General features: G+C 28.7%; 1 protein-coding gene across 1 annotated transcript in view; it reads right to left on the bottom strand.

Annotated features, from left to right (window-relative positions):
* LOC143245838 (cell adhesion molecule Dscam1-like) overlaps positions 1-21852 on the bottom strand; it is a 94837-nt gene that overhangs the window by 7378 nt on the left and 65607 nt on the right. The window contains exons 16-19 of the mRNA XM_076492094.1: positions 18932-19166; positions 7949-8044; positions 7649-7831; positions 6753-7046 (exon numbers count right to left, since the gene is read on the bottom strand). Coding sequence (XP_076348209.1) covers positions 6753-7046; positions 7649-7831; positions 7949-8044; positions 18932-19166 — 808 coding nt within the window. The remainder of the gene's footprint in view (positions 1-6752; positions 7047-7648; positions 7832-7948; positions 8045-18931; positions 19167-21852) is intronic.

Here is a 21852-nt window from a genome sequence, read left to right on the forward strand (position 1 = left end):
CATCAATAACAAATACTATAATTAGTAAAGTAATGAGAGGGACCATCAATAACAAATACTATAATTAGTAAAGTAATGAGAAGTACCATCAATAACAAATACTATAACTAGTAAAGTAATGAGAAGGACCATCAATAACAAATACTATAATTAGTAAAGTAATGAGAGGGACCATCAATAACAAATATTATAACTAGTAAAGTAATGAGAAGTACCATCAATAACAAATACTATAACTAGTAAAGTAATGAGAAGGACCATCAATAACAAATACTATAACTAGTAAAGTAATGAGAAGGACCATCAATAACAAATACTATAACTAGTAAAGTAATGAGAAGGACCATCAATAACAAATACTATAACTAGTAAAGTAATGAGAAGTACCATCAATAACAAATACTATAACTAGTAAAGTAATGAGAAGTACCATCAATAACAAATATTATAACTAGTAAAGTAATGAGAAGGACGATCAATAATAAATATTATAACTAGTAAAGTAATGAGGAGGACCATCAATAACAAATACTATAATTAGTAAAGTAATGAGGAGGACCATCAATAACAAATACTATAACTAGTAAAGTAATGAGAAGTACCATCAATAACAAATACTATAACTAGTAAAGTAATGAGAGGGACCATCAATAACAAATACTATAATTAGTAAAGTAATGAGAAGTACGATCACTAATAAATACTATAACTAGTAAAGTAATGAGAAGTACGATCACTAACAAATACTATAACTAGTAAAGTAATGAGAGGGACCATCAATAACAAATATTATAACTAGTAAAGTAATGAGGAGGACCATCAATAACAAATACTATAACTAGTAAAGTAATGAGGAGGACCATCAATAACAAATACTATAACTAGTAAAGTAATGAGGAGGACCATCAATAACAAATACTATAACTAGTAAAGTAATGAGGAGGACCATCAATAACAAATACTATAACTAGTAAAGTAATGAGAAGTACCATCAATAACAAATACTATAACTAGTAAAGTAATGAGAAGTACGATCACTAACAAATACTATAACTAGTAAAGTAATGAGAAGTACCATCAATAACAAATACTATAACTAGTAAAGTAATGAGAAGTACCATCAATAACAAATACTATAACTAGTAAAGTAATGAGGAGGACCATCAATAACAAATACTATAATTAGTAAAGTAATGAGGAGGACCATCAATAACAAATACTATAACTAGTAAAGTAATGAGAAGTACCATCAATAACAAATACTATAACTAGTAAAGTAATGAGAAGTACCATCAATAACAAATATTATAACTAGTAAAGTAATGAGGAGGACCATCAATAACAAATACTATAATTAGTAAAGTAATGAGGAGGACCATCAATAACAAATACTATAACTAGTAAAGTAATGAGAAGTACCATCAATAACAAATACTATAACTAGTAAAGTAATGAGAAGTACCATCAATAACAAATACTATAACTAGTAAAGTAATGAGAAGTACCATCAATAACAAATATTATAACTAGTAAAGTAATGAGGAGGACCATCAATAACAAATACTATAATTAGTAAAGTAATGAGGAGGACCATCAATAAAAAATACTATAACTAGTAAAGTAATGAGAAGTACCATCAATAACAAATACTATAATTAGTAAAGTAATGAGAAGTACCATCAATAACAAATACTATAACTAGTAAAGTAATGAGAAGTACCATCAATAACAAATACTATAACTAGTGAAGTAATGAGAAGTACCATCAATAACAAATACTATAACTAGTAAAGTAATGAGAAGTACGATCACTAACAAATACTATAACTAGTAAAATAATGAGAGGGACCATCAATAACAAATACTATAATTAGTAAAGTAATGAGAAGTACCATCAATAACAAATACTATAATTAGTAAAGTAATGAGAAGGACCATCAATAACAAATACTATAATTAGTAAAGTAATGAGAAGGACCATCAATAACAAATACTATAACTAGTAAAGTAATGAGAAGTACCATCAATAACAAATATTATAACTAGTAAAGTAATGAGAAGGACGATCAATAATAAATATTATAACTAGTAAAGTAATGAGAAGTACCATCAATAACAAATACTATAATTAGTAAAGTGATGAGAAGGACCATCAATAACAAATACTATAACTAGTAAAGTAATGAGAAGGACCATCAATAACAAATACTATAATTAGTAAAGTAATGAGAAGTACAATCAATAATAAATACTATAACTAGTAATGTAATGAGAAGGACCATCAATAACAAATACTATAATTAGTAAAGTAATGAGAAGGACCATCAATAACAAATACTATAATTAGTAAAGTAATGAGAAGTACCATCAATAACAAATACTATAACTAGTAAAGTAATGAGAAGTACCATCAATAACAAATACTATAACTAGTAAAGTAATGAGAAGGACCATCAATAACAAATACTATAATTAGTAAAGTAATGAGAGGGACCATCAATAACAAATACTATAATTAGTAAAGTAATGAGAAGTACCATCAATAACAAATACTATAACTAGTAAAGTAATGAGAAGTACCATCAATAACAAATACTATAACTAGTAAAGTAATGAGAAGGACCATCAATAACAAATACTATAATTAGTAAAGTAATGAGAAATACCATAAATAACAAATACTATAACTAGTAAAGTAATGAGAAGTACCATCAATAACAAATACTATAATTAGTAAAGTAATGAGAAGGACCATCAATAACAAATACTATAACTAGTAAAGTAATGAGAAGGACCATCAATAACAAATACTATAATTAGTAAAGTAATGAGAAATACCATAAATAACAAATACTATAACTAGTAAAGTAATGAGAAGTACCATAAATAACAAATACTATAACTAGTAAAGTAATGAGAAGTACCATCAATAACAAATATTATAACTAGTAAAGTAATGAGAAGGACGATCAATAATAAATACTATAACTAGTAAAGTAATGAGAAGTACCATCAATAACAAATATTATAACTAGTAAAGTAATGAGAGGGACCATCAATAACAAATATTATAACTAGTAAAGTAATGAGAAGTACGATCACTAACAAATACTATAACTAGTAAAGTAATGAGAAGGACCATCAATAACAAATACTATAACTAGTAAAGTAATGAGAAGGACCATCAATAACAAATACTATAATTAGTAAAGTAATGAGAAGTACCATTAATAACAAATACTATAATTAGTAAAGTAATGAGAAGTACCATCAATAACAAATATTATAACTAGTAAAGTAATGAGAAGGACCATCAATAACAAATACTATAACTAGTAAAGTAATGAGAAGGACCATCAATAACAAATACTATAACTAGTAAAGTAATGAGAAGGACCATCAATAACAAATACTATAATTAGTAAAGTAATGAGAAGTACCATCAATAACAAATACTATAATTAGTAAAGTAATGAGAAGTACGATCAATAACAAATATTATAACTAGTAAAGTAATGAGAAGGACGATCAATAATAAATACTATAACTAGTAAAGTAATGAGAAGTACCATCAATAACAAATACTATAACTAGTAAAGTAATGAGAAGTACGATCACTAACAAATACTATAACTAGTAAAGTAATGAGAAGTACCATCAATAACAAATACTATAACTAGTAAAGTAATGAGAAGTACCATCAATAACAAATACTATAACTAGTAAAGTAATGAGAAGTACCATCAATAACAAATACTATAATTAGTAAAGTAATGAGAAGTACCATCAATAACAAATACTATAACTAGTAAAGTAATGAGAAGTACCATCAATAACAAATACTATAACTAGTAAAGTAATGAGAAGGACCATCAATAACAAATACTATAACTAGTAAAGTAATGAGAAGTACCATCAATAACAAATACTATAACTAGTAAAGTAATGAGAAGGACCATCAATAACAAATACTATAATTAGTAAAGTAATGAGAAGTACCATCAATAACAAATACTATAACTAGTAAAGTAATGAGAAGTACCATCAATAACAAATATTATAACTAGTAAAGTAATGAGAGGGACCATCAATAACAAATATTATAACTAGTAAAGTAATGAGAAGTACCATCAATAACAAATACTATAACTTGTAAAGTAATGAGAAGTACCATAAATAACAAATACTATAACTAGTAAAGTAATGAGAAGTACCATCAATAACAAATACTATAACTAGTAAAGTAATGAGAAGTACCATAAATAACAAATACTATAACTAGTAAAGTAATGAGAAGTACCATCAATAACAAATACTATAATTAGTAAAGTAATGAGAAGGACCATCAATAACAAATACTATAACTAGTAAAGTAATGAGAAGGACCATCAATAACAAATACTATAATTAGTAAAGTAATGAGAAATACCATAAATAACAAATACTATAACTAGTAAAGTAATGAGAAGTACCATAAATAACAAATACTATAACTAGTAAAGTAATGAGAAGTACCATCAATAACAAATACTATAACTAGTAAAGTAATGAGAAGTACCATAAATAACAAATACTATAACTAGTAAAGTAATGAGAGGGACCATCAATAACAAATACTATAACTAGTAAAGTAATGAGAAGTACGATCACTAACAAATACTATAACTAGTAAAGTAATGAGAAGTACCATCAATAACAAATACTATAATTAGTAAAGTAATGAGAAGGACCATCAATAACAAATACTATAACTAGTAAAGTAATGAGAAGGACCATCAATAACAAATACTATAATTAGTAAAGTAATGAGAAATACCATAAATAACAAATACTATAACTAGTAAAGTAATGAGAAGTACCATAAATAACAAATACTATAACTAGTAAAGTAATGAGAAGTACCATCAAAAACAAATATTATAACTAGTAAAGTAATGAGAAGTACGATCAATAATAAATATTATAACTAGTAAAGTAATGAGAAGTACGATCAATAATAAATACTATAATTAGTAAGGTAATTAGAAGTACCATCAATAACAAATACTATAACTAGTAAAGTAATGAGAAGGACGATCAATAATAAATACTATAATTAGTAAGGTAATGAGAAGTACCATCAATAACAAATACTATAACTAGTAAAGTAATGAGAAGGACCATCAATAACAAATATTATCTTTAGTAAAGTTGTAAGATGGATCATAAAAAAAAAAGATTATCTGTAATAAGGTAGTCAGATGGACAATCAATAGTAAAGATTATGTTTAGTAAAGTCGTAAAATGGACCATAAATAACAAAGATTATCTTTAGTAAAGACGTAAGATGAACCTTCAATAACAAATACTATTTTTAATAAGGTAGTGAGATGGACCATCAATAAAAAGATTATCTTTAGTGAGGTAGTGGGATGGACCATCAATAAAAAAGATTATCTTTAGTGAGGTAGTGGGATGGACCATCAATAAAAAAGATTATCTTTGGTAAGGTAATGAGATGGACCACCAACACCAACAAATATCTTTAGTACAATCTGTAGGAAGCTTCCTTTGATCATAAGTTACTGATACACTGTCGGTAACTTCCTGCACCGGTTAAAGAACTACTTGTTTATCCCTCACCTCCTGTACTGGTTGAAGAACTACTTGTTTATCCTTCACCTCCTGTACTGGTTGAAGAACTACTTGTTTATCCCTCACCTCCTGTACTGATTAAAGAACTACTTGTTTATCCCTTACCTCCTGTACTGGTTAAAGAAATACTTGTTCATCCTTCACCTCCTGTACCGGTTGAAGAACTATTTGTTTATCCCTCACCTCCTGTACTGGTTAAAGAACTACTTGTTTATCCCTCACCTTCTGTGCTGGTTAAAGAACTACTTGTTTATCCCTCACCTCCTGTACTGGTTAAAGAACTTATTGTTCATCCTTCACCTCCTGTACTGGTTGAAGAACTACTTGTTTACCCCTCACCTCCTGTACTGGTTGAAGAACTACTTGTTTATCCTTCACCTCCTGTACTGGTTAAAGAACTACTTGTTTACCCCTCACCTTCTGTACTGGTTAAAGAACTACTTGTTTATCCCTCACCTTCTGTACTGGTTAAAGAAATACTTGTTCATCCTTCACCTCCTGTACTGGTTGAAGAACTACTTGTTTATCCCTCACCTCCTGTACTGGTTAAAAAACTACTTGTTTATGCCTCACCTCCTGTACTGATTAAAGAACTACTTGTTCATCCTTCACCTCCTGTACTGGTTAAAAAACTACTTGTTTATCCCTCACCTCCTGTACTGGTTAAAGAACTACTTGTTTATCCCTCACCTCCTGTACTGGTTAAAGAACTACTTGTTTATGCCTCACCTCCTGTACTGATTAAAGAACTACTTGTTCATCCTTCACCTCCTGTACTGGTTAAAAACTACTTGTTTATCCCTCACCTCCTGTACTGGTTAAAGAACTACTTGTTTATCCCTCACCTCCTGTACTGGTTAAAGAACTACTTGTTTATAACTCACCCCCTGTATTTGTTAAAGAACTACTTGTTTATCCCTCACCTCCTGTACTGGTTAAAGAACTACTTGTTTATAACTCACCCCCTGTATTTGTTAAAGAACTACTTGTTTATCCCTCACCTCCTGTACTGGTTAAAGAACTACTTGTTTATCCCTCACCTCCTGTACTGGTTAAAGAACTACTTGTTTATCCGTCACCTCCTGTACTGGTTAAAGAACTACTTGTTTATCCCTCACCTCCTGTACTGGTTAAAGTAGCCCAAAGATATTCAGCTTCTGTACTTCCTGCCTCATTCGTTGCTGTCATCAGAAGAGTGTACCACGTGGCTGGGAGTAGGTCTGTGATGGAAATAGACTTTTGGTCCGGTAGGATGTTGTTAGAAAACAGAACCCATTCCTGGCTATCGCTCTGCTTGTATTGAATGACGAAGTGAAGAATTGGGCATCCACCACTCCACCAAGCGGTCAAATGGATAACTACAAAAGTAGTATTTACTGAGAGTAGAGAATGTTTTTCTGGCGCTTGTGGTGCTAAAATTTAAGACAACAGTTACATATTTCTTTCTTGTTGTGTCCGACAATGGCAATTTAAGAACCATTATAATTTTAATTATAAGAAAAAGAAGGAATTGTAGAACAGAAGTGTCCTCATAAGGCAATAAGTATTCTAAACATATCATGAGGCAATAATCAGTCTAAACAGATGATAGAGCAGCAAGTAGTATAAACAAATCATAAAACAGCAAGTATTCTATATAGATTATAAGACATTAAGTAGTCTAAACAAATTATAAGACATTAAGTAGGCTAAACAGATTATAAGACATGAAGAAGTGTAAACAGATCATCACGTTTAAAGTAAAATTACATTATTTTATAACTGAATTCGCTGTAATATTAGAAATTACATTTGTGTTCTGTTTGACGGAACCAACATCAGAGTAGATTGTTCTAATTACTTCTGATATCATAGAGATTTGGATAAGTAATGATGAGTAATTCAGAATGTCCAATAATATAGATATTTATATCACTTAGAATTCTACAACTAGCTTATTTCAGTACAACACAAATAAATATTTTCGGTACGACAACTTTTGAACTAAGGTTTCTAAATAAAGAATTTCTCTGACCTGTTCCGTAGGTTTTAGCGGATATTATGTCACTCGGTGTGCCCTTTCCTGCGCTGTTGTGGGCAACAATATAAAACTGATATCTTGTTCCACAACGTAGCCCATGAAAGATATAACTTTTCTTGTTGCCAGGCGACTGAATCTCTTCCCAGTTGTGTTCTGTGCTTCTATACAGAAGGTAGTCTATAACAAAATGGAAATCTGAAGGTAGAAACTATTTTTAGAGATGAAAGATTTCGGACAATATATATATATCAAAACACATGAGTATAATGATTGTAAGTTCTATAAGCTTCTTACACTCAATTGAATTATCTGGTTCCTTTGGTTCCCAGTTAAGATATACAGACGTGGTGGTTGACGTAACGACTCGAAGAGTCGGAGGGTCCGGTGGGTCTGAAAATAAAGGGTAGCACTTTAAACTGAAGAATTGGATACACTAAAGAAACGTGTGTCTAGAATGAAAGATGAAACAAAAATCCATACAGTTTATCAACCTACTACTCACAACTTCCACTGTGGGTTAATGTGAAAGAACGAATTGGAAGAGGCTTAACAAATTCAATGATATGAATGTTTCGAACCACATGCAAAGAAAACAATGTTCACTTAATAACCTATTCTCTCATTCAGAACAAGAACAGACGCCATTATATCACCTGTTATCTTATTTAGAGAAAAACAGTAGAGTGTCATATAGATAACATCTTAGAGTTTTTGAAGTAAGTAATAATAACACTTGGATCACGATAGTCTGAACAGAACAAGTGTATTCAGAACAGCGACAGGTATCAAGTGCATCATATACGACTGTATTCACAATCATTTACAAGTATCAGGTGGATCATATAATATTGTATTCATAACGATTACAGGTATCAAGTGGATCACATAATATTGTATTCAGAACAATTACAGGTATGAAGTGGATCATATAATATTGTATTCATAAAGGTTACAAGTATCAAGTGGATCATATAATATTGTATTAATAACGGTTAAAAGTATCAAGTGGATCATATAATATTGTATTCAGAACAATTACAAGTATCAAGTGGATCATATAATATTGTATTAATAACGGTTACAAGTATCAAGTGGATCATATAATATTGTATTCAGAACAATTACAGGTATCAAGTGGATCATAAAATATTGTATACATAACGGTTAAAAGTATCAAGTGGATCATATAATATTGTATTCAGAACAATTACAAGTATCAAGTGGATCATAAAATATTGTATACATAACGGTTACAAGTATCAAGTGGATCATATAATATTGTATTCATAACAATTACAGGTATAAGTGGACCATATAATATTGTATTCTTAAGACATAGTTACTATACATACTACTTAATAACTCGTTACTGTACATACTACTTAATAACTTGTTACTATACATACTACTTAATAACTTGTTACTGTACATACTACTTAATAACTTGTTACTGTACATACTACTTAATAACTTGTTACTGTACATACTACTTAATAACTTGTTATTATACATACTACTTAATACCTTGTTACTATACATACTACTTAATAACTTGTTACTATACATACTACTTAATAACTTGTTACTGTACATACTACTTAATAACTTGTTATTATACATACTACTTAATACCTTGTTACTATACATACTACTTAATACCTTGTTACTATACATACTACTTAATAACTTGTTACTATACATACTACTTAATAACTTGTTACTGTACATACTACTTAATAACTTGTTACTGTACATACTACTTCATAACTTGTTACTGTACATACTACTTAATAACTTGTTACTGTACATACTACTTAATAACTTGTTACTGTACATACTACTTAATAACTTGTTACTGTACATGCTACTTAATAACTTGTTACTGTACATGCTACTTAATACCTTGTTACTGTACATGCTACTTAATACCTTGTTACTGTACATACTACTTAATAACTTGTTACTGTACATGCTACTTAATAACTTGTTACTGTACATGCTACTTAATAACTCGATACTGTAGATACTACTTAATAACTGGTTAATATACATACTACTTAATAACTTGTTACTATACATACTACTTAATAACTTGTTACTGTACATACTACTTAATAACTTGTTACTGTACATACTACTTAATAACTTGTTACTGTACATACTACTTAATAACTTGTTATTATACATACTACTTAATAACTTGTTACTATACATACTACTTAATACATTGTTACTGTACATACTACTTAATAACGTGTTACTGTACATACTACTTAATACCTTGTTAATGTACATACTACTTAATAACTTGTTACTATAGATACTACTTAATAACTTGTTATTATACATACTACTTAATAACTTGTTATTATACATACTACTTAATAACTTGTTACAATACATACTACTTAATAACTTGTTACTGTACATACTACTTAATAACTTGTTACTATACATACTACTTAATAACTTGTTACTATACATACTACTTAATAACTTGTTACTATACATACTACTTAATAACTTGTTACTGTACATACCACTTAATAACTTGTTACTGTACATACTACTTAATAACTTGTTACTGTACATACTACTTAATAACTTGTTACTGTACATACTACTTAATAACTTGTTACTGTACATGCTACTTAATAACTTGTTACTGTACATGCTACTTAATACCTTGTTACTGTACATACTACTTAATACCTTGTTACTGTACATACTACTTAATAACTTGTTACTGTACATGCTACTTAATAACTTGTTACTGTACATGCTACTTAATAACTCGATACTGTAGATACTACTTAATAACTGGTTAATATACATACTACTTAATAACTTGTTACTATACATACTACTTAATAACTTGTTACTGTACATACTACTTAATAACTTGTTACTGTACATACTACTTAATAACTTGTTACTGTACATACTACTTAATAACTTGTTATTATACATACTACTTAATAACTTGTTACTATACATACTACTTAATACATTGTTACTGTACATACTACTTAATAACGTGTTACTGTACATACTACTTAATACCTTGTTAATGTACATACTACTTAATAACTTGTTACTATAGATACTACTTAATAACTTGTTATTATACATACTACTTAATAACTTGTTATTATACATACTACTTAATAACGTGTTACTGTACATACTACTTAATACCTTGTTACTGTACATGCTACTTAATAACTTGTTACTGTACATGCTACTTAATAACTCGATACTGTAGATACTACTTAATAACTGGTTACTATACATACTACTTAATAACTTGTTACTATACATACTACTTAATAATTTGTTACTGTACATACTACTTAATAACTTGTTACTGTACATACTACTTAATAACTTGTTATTATACATACTACTTAATAACTTGTTACTATACATACTACTTAATAACTGGTTACTATACATACTACTTAATAATTTGTTACTGTACATACTACTTAACTTGTTACTGTACATACTACTTAATAACTTGTTATTATACATACTACTTAATAACTTGTTACTGTACATACTACTTAATAACTTGTTACTGTACATACTACTTAATAACTTGTTATTATACATACTACTTAATAACGTGTTACTGTACATACTACTTAATACCTTGTTAATGTACATACTACTTAATAACTTGTTACTGTACATACTACTTAATAACTTGTTATTATACATACTACTTAATAACTTGTTATTATACATACTACTTAATAACTTGTTACAATACATACTACTTAATAACTTGTTACAATACATACTACTTAATAACTTGTTATTATACATACTACTTAATAACTTGTTACTGTACATACTACTTTATAACTGGTTACTATACATACTACTTAATAACTTGTTACTGTACATACTACTTAATAACTTGTTACTGTACATACTACTTAATACCTTGTTACTATACATACTACTTAATAACTTGTTACTGTACATACTACTTAATAACTTGTTACTGTACATACTACTTAATAACTTGTTACTATACATACTACTTAATACCTTGTTACTATACATACTACTTAATAACTTGTTACTATACATACTACTTAATAACTTGTTATTATACATACTACTTAATAACTTGTTATTATACATACTACTTAATAACTTGTTACTGTACATGCTACTTAATACCTTGTTACTGTACATGCTACTTAATAACTTGTTATTATACATACTACTTAATAACTTGTTACTGTACATGCTACTTAATACCTTGTTACTGTACATGCTACTTAATAACTTGTTACTGTACATACTACTTTATAACTTGTTACTGTACATGCTACTTAATAACTTGTTACTGTACATGCTACTTAATAACTTGTTACAATACATACTACTTAATAACTTGTTACTGTACATGCTACTTAATACCTTGTTACTGTACATGCTACTTAATAACTTGTTACTGTACATGCTACTTAATAACTTGTTACTGTACATACTACTTTATAACTGGTTACTATACATACTACTTAATAACTTGTTACTGTACATACTACTTAATAACTTGTTACAATACATACTACTTAATAACTTGTTACTGTACATGCTACTTAATAACTTGTTACTGTACATACTACTTAATAACTTGTTACAATACATACTACTTAATAACTTGTTACTGTACATGCTACTTCATACCTTGTTACTATACATACTACTTAATAACTTGTTACTGTACATACTACTTAATAACTTGTTACAATACATACTACTTAATAACTTGTTACTGTACATACTACTTAATAACTTGTTACTATACATACTACTTAATAACTTGTTACTGTACATACTACTTAATAACTTGTTACAATACATACTACTTAATAACTTGTTACTGTACATACTACTTAATAACTTGTTAATATACATACTACTTAATAACTTGTTACTGTACATACTACTTAATACCTTGTTACTATACATACTACTTAATAACTCGATACTGTAGATACTACTTAATAACTGGTTAATATACATACTACTTAATAACTTGTTACTATACATACTACTGAATAACTTGTTACTATACATACTACTTAATAACTTGTTACTATACATACTACTTAATAACTTGTTACTGTACATACTACTTAATAACTTGTTACAATACATACCACTTAATAACTTGTTACTGTACATACTACTTAATAACTTGTTAATATACATACTACTTAATAACTTGTTACTGTACATACTACTTAATACCTTGTTACTATACATACTACTTAATAACTCGATACTGTAGATACTACTTAATAACTGGTTAATATACATACTACTTAATAACTTGTTACTATACATACTACTGAATAACTTGTTACCATACATACTACTTAATAACTTGTTACTATACATACTACTTAATAACTTGTTACTGTACATACTACTTAATAACTTGTTACTGTACATACTACTTAATAACTTGTTACAATACATACTACTTAATACCTTGTTACTGTACATACTACTTAATACCTTGTTACTGTACATACTACTTAATAACTTGTTACTCTACATACTACTTAATACCTTGTTACTATACATACTACTTAATAACTCGATACTGTAGATACTACTTAATAACTGGTTAATATACATACTACTTAATAACTTGTTACTATACATACTACTGAATAACTTGTTACTATACATACTACTTAATAACTTGTTACTATACATACTACTTAATAACTTGTTACTATACATACTACTGAATAACTCGATACTGTAGATACTACTTAATAACTGGTTAATATACATACTACTTAATAACTTGTTACTATACATACTACTTAATAACTTGTTACTGTACATACTACTTAATAACTTGTTACTGTACATACTACTTAATAACTTGTTACTGTACATACTACTTAATAACTTGTTACTGTACATACTACTGAATAACTCGATACTGTAGATACTACTTAATAACTGGTTAATATACATACTACTTAATAACTTGTTACTATACATACTACTTAATAACTTGTTACTGTACATACTACTTAATAACTTGTTACTGTACATACTACTTAATAACTTGTTACTATACATACTACTTAATACCTTGTTACTATACATACTACTTAATAACTCGATACTGTAGATACTACTTAATAACTGGTTAATATACATACTACTTAATAACTTGTTACTATACATACTACTGAATAACTTGTTACTATACATACTACTTAATAACTTGTTACTATACATACTACTTAATAACTTGTTACTATACATACTACTGAATAACTCGATACTGTAGATACTACTTAATAACTGGTTAATATACATACTACTTAATAACTTGTTACTATACATACTACTTAATAACTTGTTACTGTACATACTACTTAATAACTTGTTACTGTACATACTACTTAATAACTTGTTACTGTACATACTACTTAATAACTTGTTACTGTACATACTACTGAATAACTTGTTACTATACATACTACTTAATAACTTGTTACTATACATACTACTGAATAACTTGTTACTATACATACTACTTAATAACTTGTTACTATACATACTACTGAATAACTCGATACTGTAGATACTACTTAATAACTGGTTAATATACATACTACTTAATAACTTGTTATTATACATACTACTTAATACCTTGTTACTATACATACTACTTAATAACTTGTTACTATACATACTACTTAATAACTTGTTACTGTACATACTACTTAATAACTTGTTATTATACATACTACTTAATAACTTGTTACCATACATACTACTTAATAACTTGTTACTATACATACTACTTCATAACTTGTTACTGTACATACTACTTTATAACTTGTTATTATACATACTACTTAATAACTTGTTACCATACATACTACTTAATAACTTGTTACTATACATACTACTTCATAACTTGTTACTGTACATACTACTTAATAACTTGTTACTGTACATACTACTTAATACCTTGTTACTGTACATACTACTTAATAACTTGTTACTGTACATACTACTTAATAACTTGTTACTGTACATACTACTTAATAACTCGATACTGTACATACTACTTAATAACTTGTTACTGTACATACTACTTAATAACTTGTTACTGTACATACTACTTAATAACTTGTTACTGTACATACTACTTAATACCTTGTTACTGTACATACTACTTAATAACTTGTTACTGTACATACTACTTAATAACTTGTTACTATACATACTACTTAATAACTTGTTACTATACATACTACTTAATAACTTGTTACTGTACATACTACTTAATAACTTGTTACTGTACATACTACTTCATAACTTGTTACTGTACATACGACTTAATAACGTGTTACTGTACATACTACTTAATAACTTGTTATTATACATACTACTGAATAACTCGATACTGTAGATACTACTTAATAACTTGTTACTGTACATACTACTTAATAACTTGTTATTATACATACTACTTCATAACTTGTTACTGTACATACTACTACTTAATAACTTGTTACTGTACATACTACTTAATAACTTGTTACTGTACATACTACTTAATAACTTGTTACTGTACATACCACTTAATAACTTGTTACTGTACATACCACTTAATAACTTGTTACTGTACATACTACTTAATAACTTGTTACTGTACATACTACTTAATACCTTGTTACTGTACATACTACTTAATAACTTGTTACTGTACATACTACTTAATAACTTGTTACTATACATACTACTTAATAACTTGTTACTGTACATACTACTTAATAACTTGTTACTGTACATACTACTTAATAACTTGTTACTGTACATACTACTTAATAACTTGTTACTGTACATACTACTTAATACCTTGTTACTATACATGCTACTTAATAACTCGATACTGTACATACTACTTAATAACTTGTTACTGTACATACTACTTAATAACTTGTTACTGTACATACTACTTAATAACTTGTTACTGTACATACTACTTAATAACTTGTTACTGTACATACTACTTAATAACTTGTTACTGTACATACTACTTAATAACTTGTTACTGTACATACTACTGAATAACTCGATACTGTAGATACTACTTAATAACTTGTTACTGTACATACTACTTAATAACTTGTTACTGTACATACTACTTAATAACTTGTTACTGTACATACTACTTCATAACTTGTTACTGTACATACTACTTCATAACTTGTTACTGTACATACTACTTAATAACTTGTTACAATACATACTACTTAATAACTTGTTACTGTACATACTACTTAATAACTTGTTACTGTACATACTACTTAATAACTTGTTACTGTACATACTACTTAATAACTTGTTACTGTACATACTACTTAATAACTTGTTACTGTACATACTACTTAATAACTTGTTACTGTACATACTACTTAATAACTTGTTATTATACATACTACTTAATAACTTGTTACTGTACATACTACTTAATAACTTGTTACTGTACATACTACTTAATACCTTGTTACTATACATACTACTTAATAACTTGTTACTGTACATACTACTTAATAACTTGTTACTGTACATACTACTGAATAACTTGTTACTGTACATACTACTTAATAACTTGTTACTGTACATACTACTGAATAACTTGTTACTGTACATACTACTTAATAACTTGTTACTGTACATACTACTTAATAACTTGTTACTGTACATACTACTTAATAACTTGTTACTGTACATACTACTGAATAACTTGTTACTGTACATACTACTTAATAACTTGTTACTGTACATACTACTTAATAACTTGTTACTGTACATACTACTTAATAACTTGTTACTGTACATACTACTTAATAACTTGTTACTGTACATACTACTTAATAACTTGTTATTATACATACTACTGAATAACTCGATACTGTAGATACTACTTAATAACTTGTTACTGTACATACTACTTAATAACTTGTTACTGTACATACTACTTAATAACTTGTTACTGTACATACTACTTAATAACTTGTTATTATACATACTACTTAATAACTTGTTACTGTACATACCACTTAATAACTTGTTACTGTACATACTACTTAATAACTTGTTACTGTACATACTACTTAATAACTTGTTACTGTACATACTACTTAATAACTTGTTACTGTACATACTACTTAATAACTTGTTACTGTACATACTACTGAATAACTTGTTACTGTACATACTACTTAATAACTTGTTACTGTACATACTACTTAATAACTTGTTACTGTACATACTACTTAATAACTTGTTACTGTACATACTACTTAATAACTTGTTACTGTACATACTACTTAATAACTTGTTACAATACATACTACTTAATAACTTGTTACTGTACATACTACTGAATAACTCGATACTGTAGATACTACTTAATAACTGGTTAATATACATACTACTTAATAACTTGTTACTATACATACTACTTAATAACTTGTTACTCTACATACTACTTAATACCTTGTTACTATACATACTACTTAATAACTTGTTATTATACATACTACTTAATAACTTGTTACTGTACATACTACTTAATAACTTGTTACTGTACATACTACTTAATAACTTGTTACTGTACATACTACTTAATAACTGGTTACTGTACATACTACTTAATAACTTGTTACTATACATACTACTTAATACCTTGTTACTGTACATACTACTTAATAACTTGTTAATATACATACTACTTAATAACTTGTTACTGTACATACTACTTAATAACTTGTTACTGTACATACCACTTAATAACTTGTTACTGTACATACCACTTAATAACTTGTTACTGTACATACTACTTAATAACTTGTTAATATACATACTACTTAATAACTTGTTACTGTACATACTACTTAATAACTTGTTACTGTACATACCACTTAATAACTTGTTACTGTACATACCACTTAATAACTTGTTACTGTACATAGTACTTAATAACTTGTTACTATACATACCTACTTAATAACTTGTTACTGTACATACTACTTAATAACTTGTTACTGTACATACCACTTAATAACCTTGTTACTGTACATACCTACTTAATAACTTGTTACTATACATACTACTTAATAACTTGTTACTGTACATACTACTTAATAACTTGTTACTGTACATACTACTTAATAACTTGTTACTGTACATACTACTTAATACCTTGTTACTGTACATACTACTTAATAACTTGTTACTATACATACTACTTAATACCTTGTTACTGTACATACTACTTAATAACTTGTTACTGTACATACTACTTAATAACTTGTTACTGTACATACTACTTAATAACTTGTTACTGTACATACTACTTAATAACTTGTTACTATACATACTACTTAATAACTTGTTACTGTACATACTACTTAATAACTTGTTAATATACATACTACTTAATAACTTGTTACTGTACATACTACTTAATAACTTGTTACTGTACATACCACTTAATAACTTGTTACTGTACATACTACTTAATACCTTGTTACTGTACATACCACTTAATAACTTGTTAATATACATACTACTTAATAACTTGTAACTATACATACTACTTAATAACTTGTTACTGTACATACTACTTAATACCTTGTTACTGTACATACTACTTAATACCTTGTTACTGTACATACTACTTAATAACTTGTTACTATAGATACTACTTAATACCTTGTTACTGTACATACTACTTAATAACTTGTTACTGTACATACCAATTTAATAACTTGTTACTGTACATACCTACTTAATAACTTGTTACTGTACATACCAATTTAATAACTTGTTACTATACATACTACTTAATAACTTGTAACTATACATACTACTTAATAACTTGTTACTGTACATACTACTTAATACCTTGTTACTGTACATACTACTTAATACCTTGTTACTGTACATACTACTTAATAACTTGTTACTATAGATACTACTTAATAACTTGTTACTGTACATATATGTTATGCTAGTAGAACATTATTTTAACGATGTTTGACAACTAGTTATAGTTATACAAGTCAACAGTTAACGACGGTTTAGGTTGTTTAGTGAAGTAAATATAACCGCACTAACCGCAGCAGGTGATCATGGTGTGTTTGGTCTAACTGAATGAACATTTTTGAAAGTCTCAACACACGAACAAGTAACACGACATACCGTGCTTCAAAGTCTCCACGGACTTGACATTTGTAGCAGGGCCTGAACCTTGGTCGTTAAAGGCTTGAACTATGACTTCATATACAGTGGACCTATCAAGCTGATTGATGTCACAGTGGTAATCTGTTTCCATGGTAGCAACAACTGTTTTGTAAGAGAAAGTTTTCTCGTAACCTCTTCGACGGTATCCCACGTAGTACCCCATTATACGATGGCTATCTTTCGAATCGGGTGCCTGAATAGCGTTAAAAGAAATAAAATTAATTAGATGCTTTATGAACTTACTATTAATGAATTCTAGGCATTAATTACATAAATTATGAACATATACATATATATGAAAACCTTATCAATGTACAATCATTTCTTCGACAGAGAGCCAAAGGACGCCTCGAGGATCATTGTTTTAACTAGTATGTTGTCTGTTAGTAAGGAAGCAAACACTTAACAGTTGGTACTGTTATAACGTCAGTAAAACGTGCGCAGGCCATGAATCATGAGAATGATATAAAACAGCATGACATATGAAACACAAGAAATAAAAGAATTTGTTACTATAAAGTTTGGTTTTATTTACTCTTGAGAGAAGCCTTTCTGTGAACTTGTGAAAGTATATAGACAAGTAAGTAGTATATTCACAAGACTTAACCCATATTTTAGTTAAAATGGTAAGTAGGTAAAGATACTACATTTTATTAGGGAAAGTACAGTCATATATAGGGTTAAACCATATTATAGTTAGGTTAAAATGGTAAATAGGTAAAGATATATATATATAGGTAAGGCTTAAACTAAAAGTACGAAAACCTTACAGAAAAGGTTACAGCCATACTCAGGCAACGTTAGGAGTATCTATGCAAAATTCTCTGCAAAACGATAAAAATGAACAGTCAAGTAGGTACAGTCACATATATATGAATAAGGTCACTGTCCTCTTAATATACTGTAATATATAGAGTCATAACAATAGAATGGTAATAATCAAGATAAATCATAACGATAATTTTAGACAAGGATTCATGTGTTATCACAAAAATAACATGATAATGTTACAGTAATAATATGACAAGGTACAATGAACTGTTACAACAATAAGAAGGTAAGATGTGATACAACTTACAACAAGATAAAGTACGGTAAACTTACAACAATAACAAGACAAGGTATGGTGAACTGTTACAACAATAACAAATCAAGGTTTGGTGAATTTTTACAACAATAACAAGACAAGGTGTGAAGAACTGTTACAACAATAACAAGGTGTGGTGAACTGTTACAGCAATAACAAGGTGTGGTGAACTGTTACAGCAATAACAAGACAAGGTGTGAAGAACTGTTACAACAATATCAAGACAAGATGTGGTGAACTGTTACAACAATAACAAGAGAAGGTGTGGTGAATTTTTACAACAATAACAATACAAGGTGTGAAGAACTGTTACAACAATAACAAGGTGTGGTGAACTGTTACAGCAATAACAAGACAAGGTGTGAAGAACTGTTACAACAATATCAAGACAAGATGTGGTGAACTGTTACAACAATAACAAGAGAAGGTGTGGTGAACCGTTACAACAACAACAAGAGAAGGTGTGGTGAACCGTTACAACAATAACAAGGTGTGGTGAACTGTTACAACAATAACAAGGTGTGGTGAACTGTTACAGCAATAACAAGACAAGGTGTGAAAAACTGTTACAACAATATCAAGACAAGATGTGGTGAACTGTTACAACAATAACAAGAGAAGGTGTGGTGAACTGTTACAACAATAACAAGAGAAGGTGTGGTGAACTGTTACAACAATAACAAGGTGTGGTGAACTGTTACAGCAATAACAAGAGAAGGTGTGGTGAACTGTTACAACAATAACAAGGTGTGGTGAACTGTTACAGCAACAGCAAGACAAGGTGTGGTGAGCTGTTACAACAATGACAAGGTGTGGTGAACTGTTACAGCAACAACAAGACAAGGTGTGGTGAAGTGTTACAACGATATCAAGACAAGGTGTGATGAACTGTTACAACAATAACAAAACAAGGTGTGGTGAAGTGTTACAACAATATCAAAACAAGGTGTGGTGAATTTTTACAACAATAACAAGACAAGGTGTGGTGAACTGTTACAACAATAACAAAACAAGGTGGGGTGAACTGTTACAGCAATAACAAGACAAGGTGTGAAGAACTGTTACAACAATATCAAGACAAGGTGTGGTGAACTGTTACAACAATATCAAGACAAGGTGTGGTGAACTGTTACAACAATAACAAGAGAAGGTGTGGTGAACTGTTACAACAATAACAAGAGAAGGTGTGGTGAACTGTTACAGCAACAGCAAGACAAGGTGTGGTGAACTGTTACAACAATAACAAGGTGTGGTGAACTGTTACAGCAACAACAAGACAAGGTGTGGTGAAGTGTTACAACGATATCAAGACAAGGTGTGGTGAACTGTTACAACAATAACAAAACAAGGTGTGGTGAACTGTTACAACAATATCAAGACAATGTGTGGTGAACTGTTACAACAATAACAAAACAAGGTGTGGTGAACTGTTACAACAATATCAAGACAAGGTGTGGTGAAGTGTTACAACAATAACAAAACAAGGTGTGGTTAAGTGTTACAACAATAACAAAACAAGGTGTGAAGAACTGTTACAACAATAACAAGGTGTGGGAAACTGTTACAGCAACAACAAGACAAGGTGTGGTGAAGTGTTACAACGATATCAAGACAAGGTGTGGTGAAGTGTTACAACGATATCAAGACAAGGTGTGGTGAACTGTTACAACAATAACAAAACAAGGTGTGGTGAACTGTTACAACAATATCAAGACAAGGTGTGGTGAAGTGTTACAACGATATCAAGACAAGGTGTGGTGAACTGTTACAACAATAACAAAACAAGGTGTGG

This window comes from Tachypleus tridentatus, chromosome 3 (genome assembly GCF_004210375.1).
Source record: "Tachypleus tridentatus isolate NWPU-2018 chromosome 3, ASM421037v1, whole genome shotgun sequence".
Classification (NCBI taxonomy): Eukaryota; Metazoa; Arthropoda; class Merostomata; order Xiphosura; family Limulidae; genus Tachypleus; species Tachypleus tridentatus.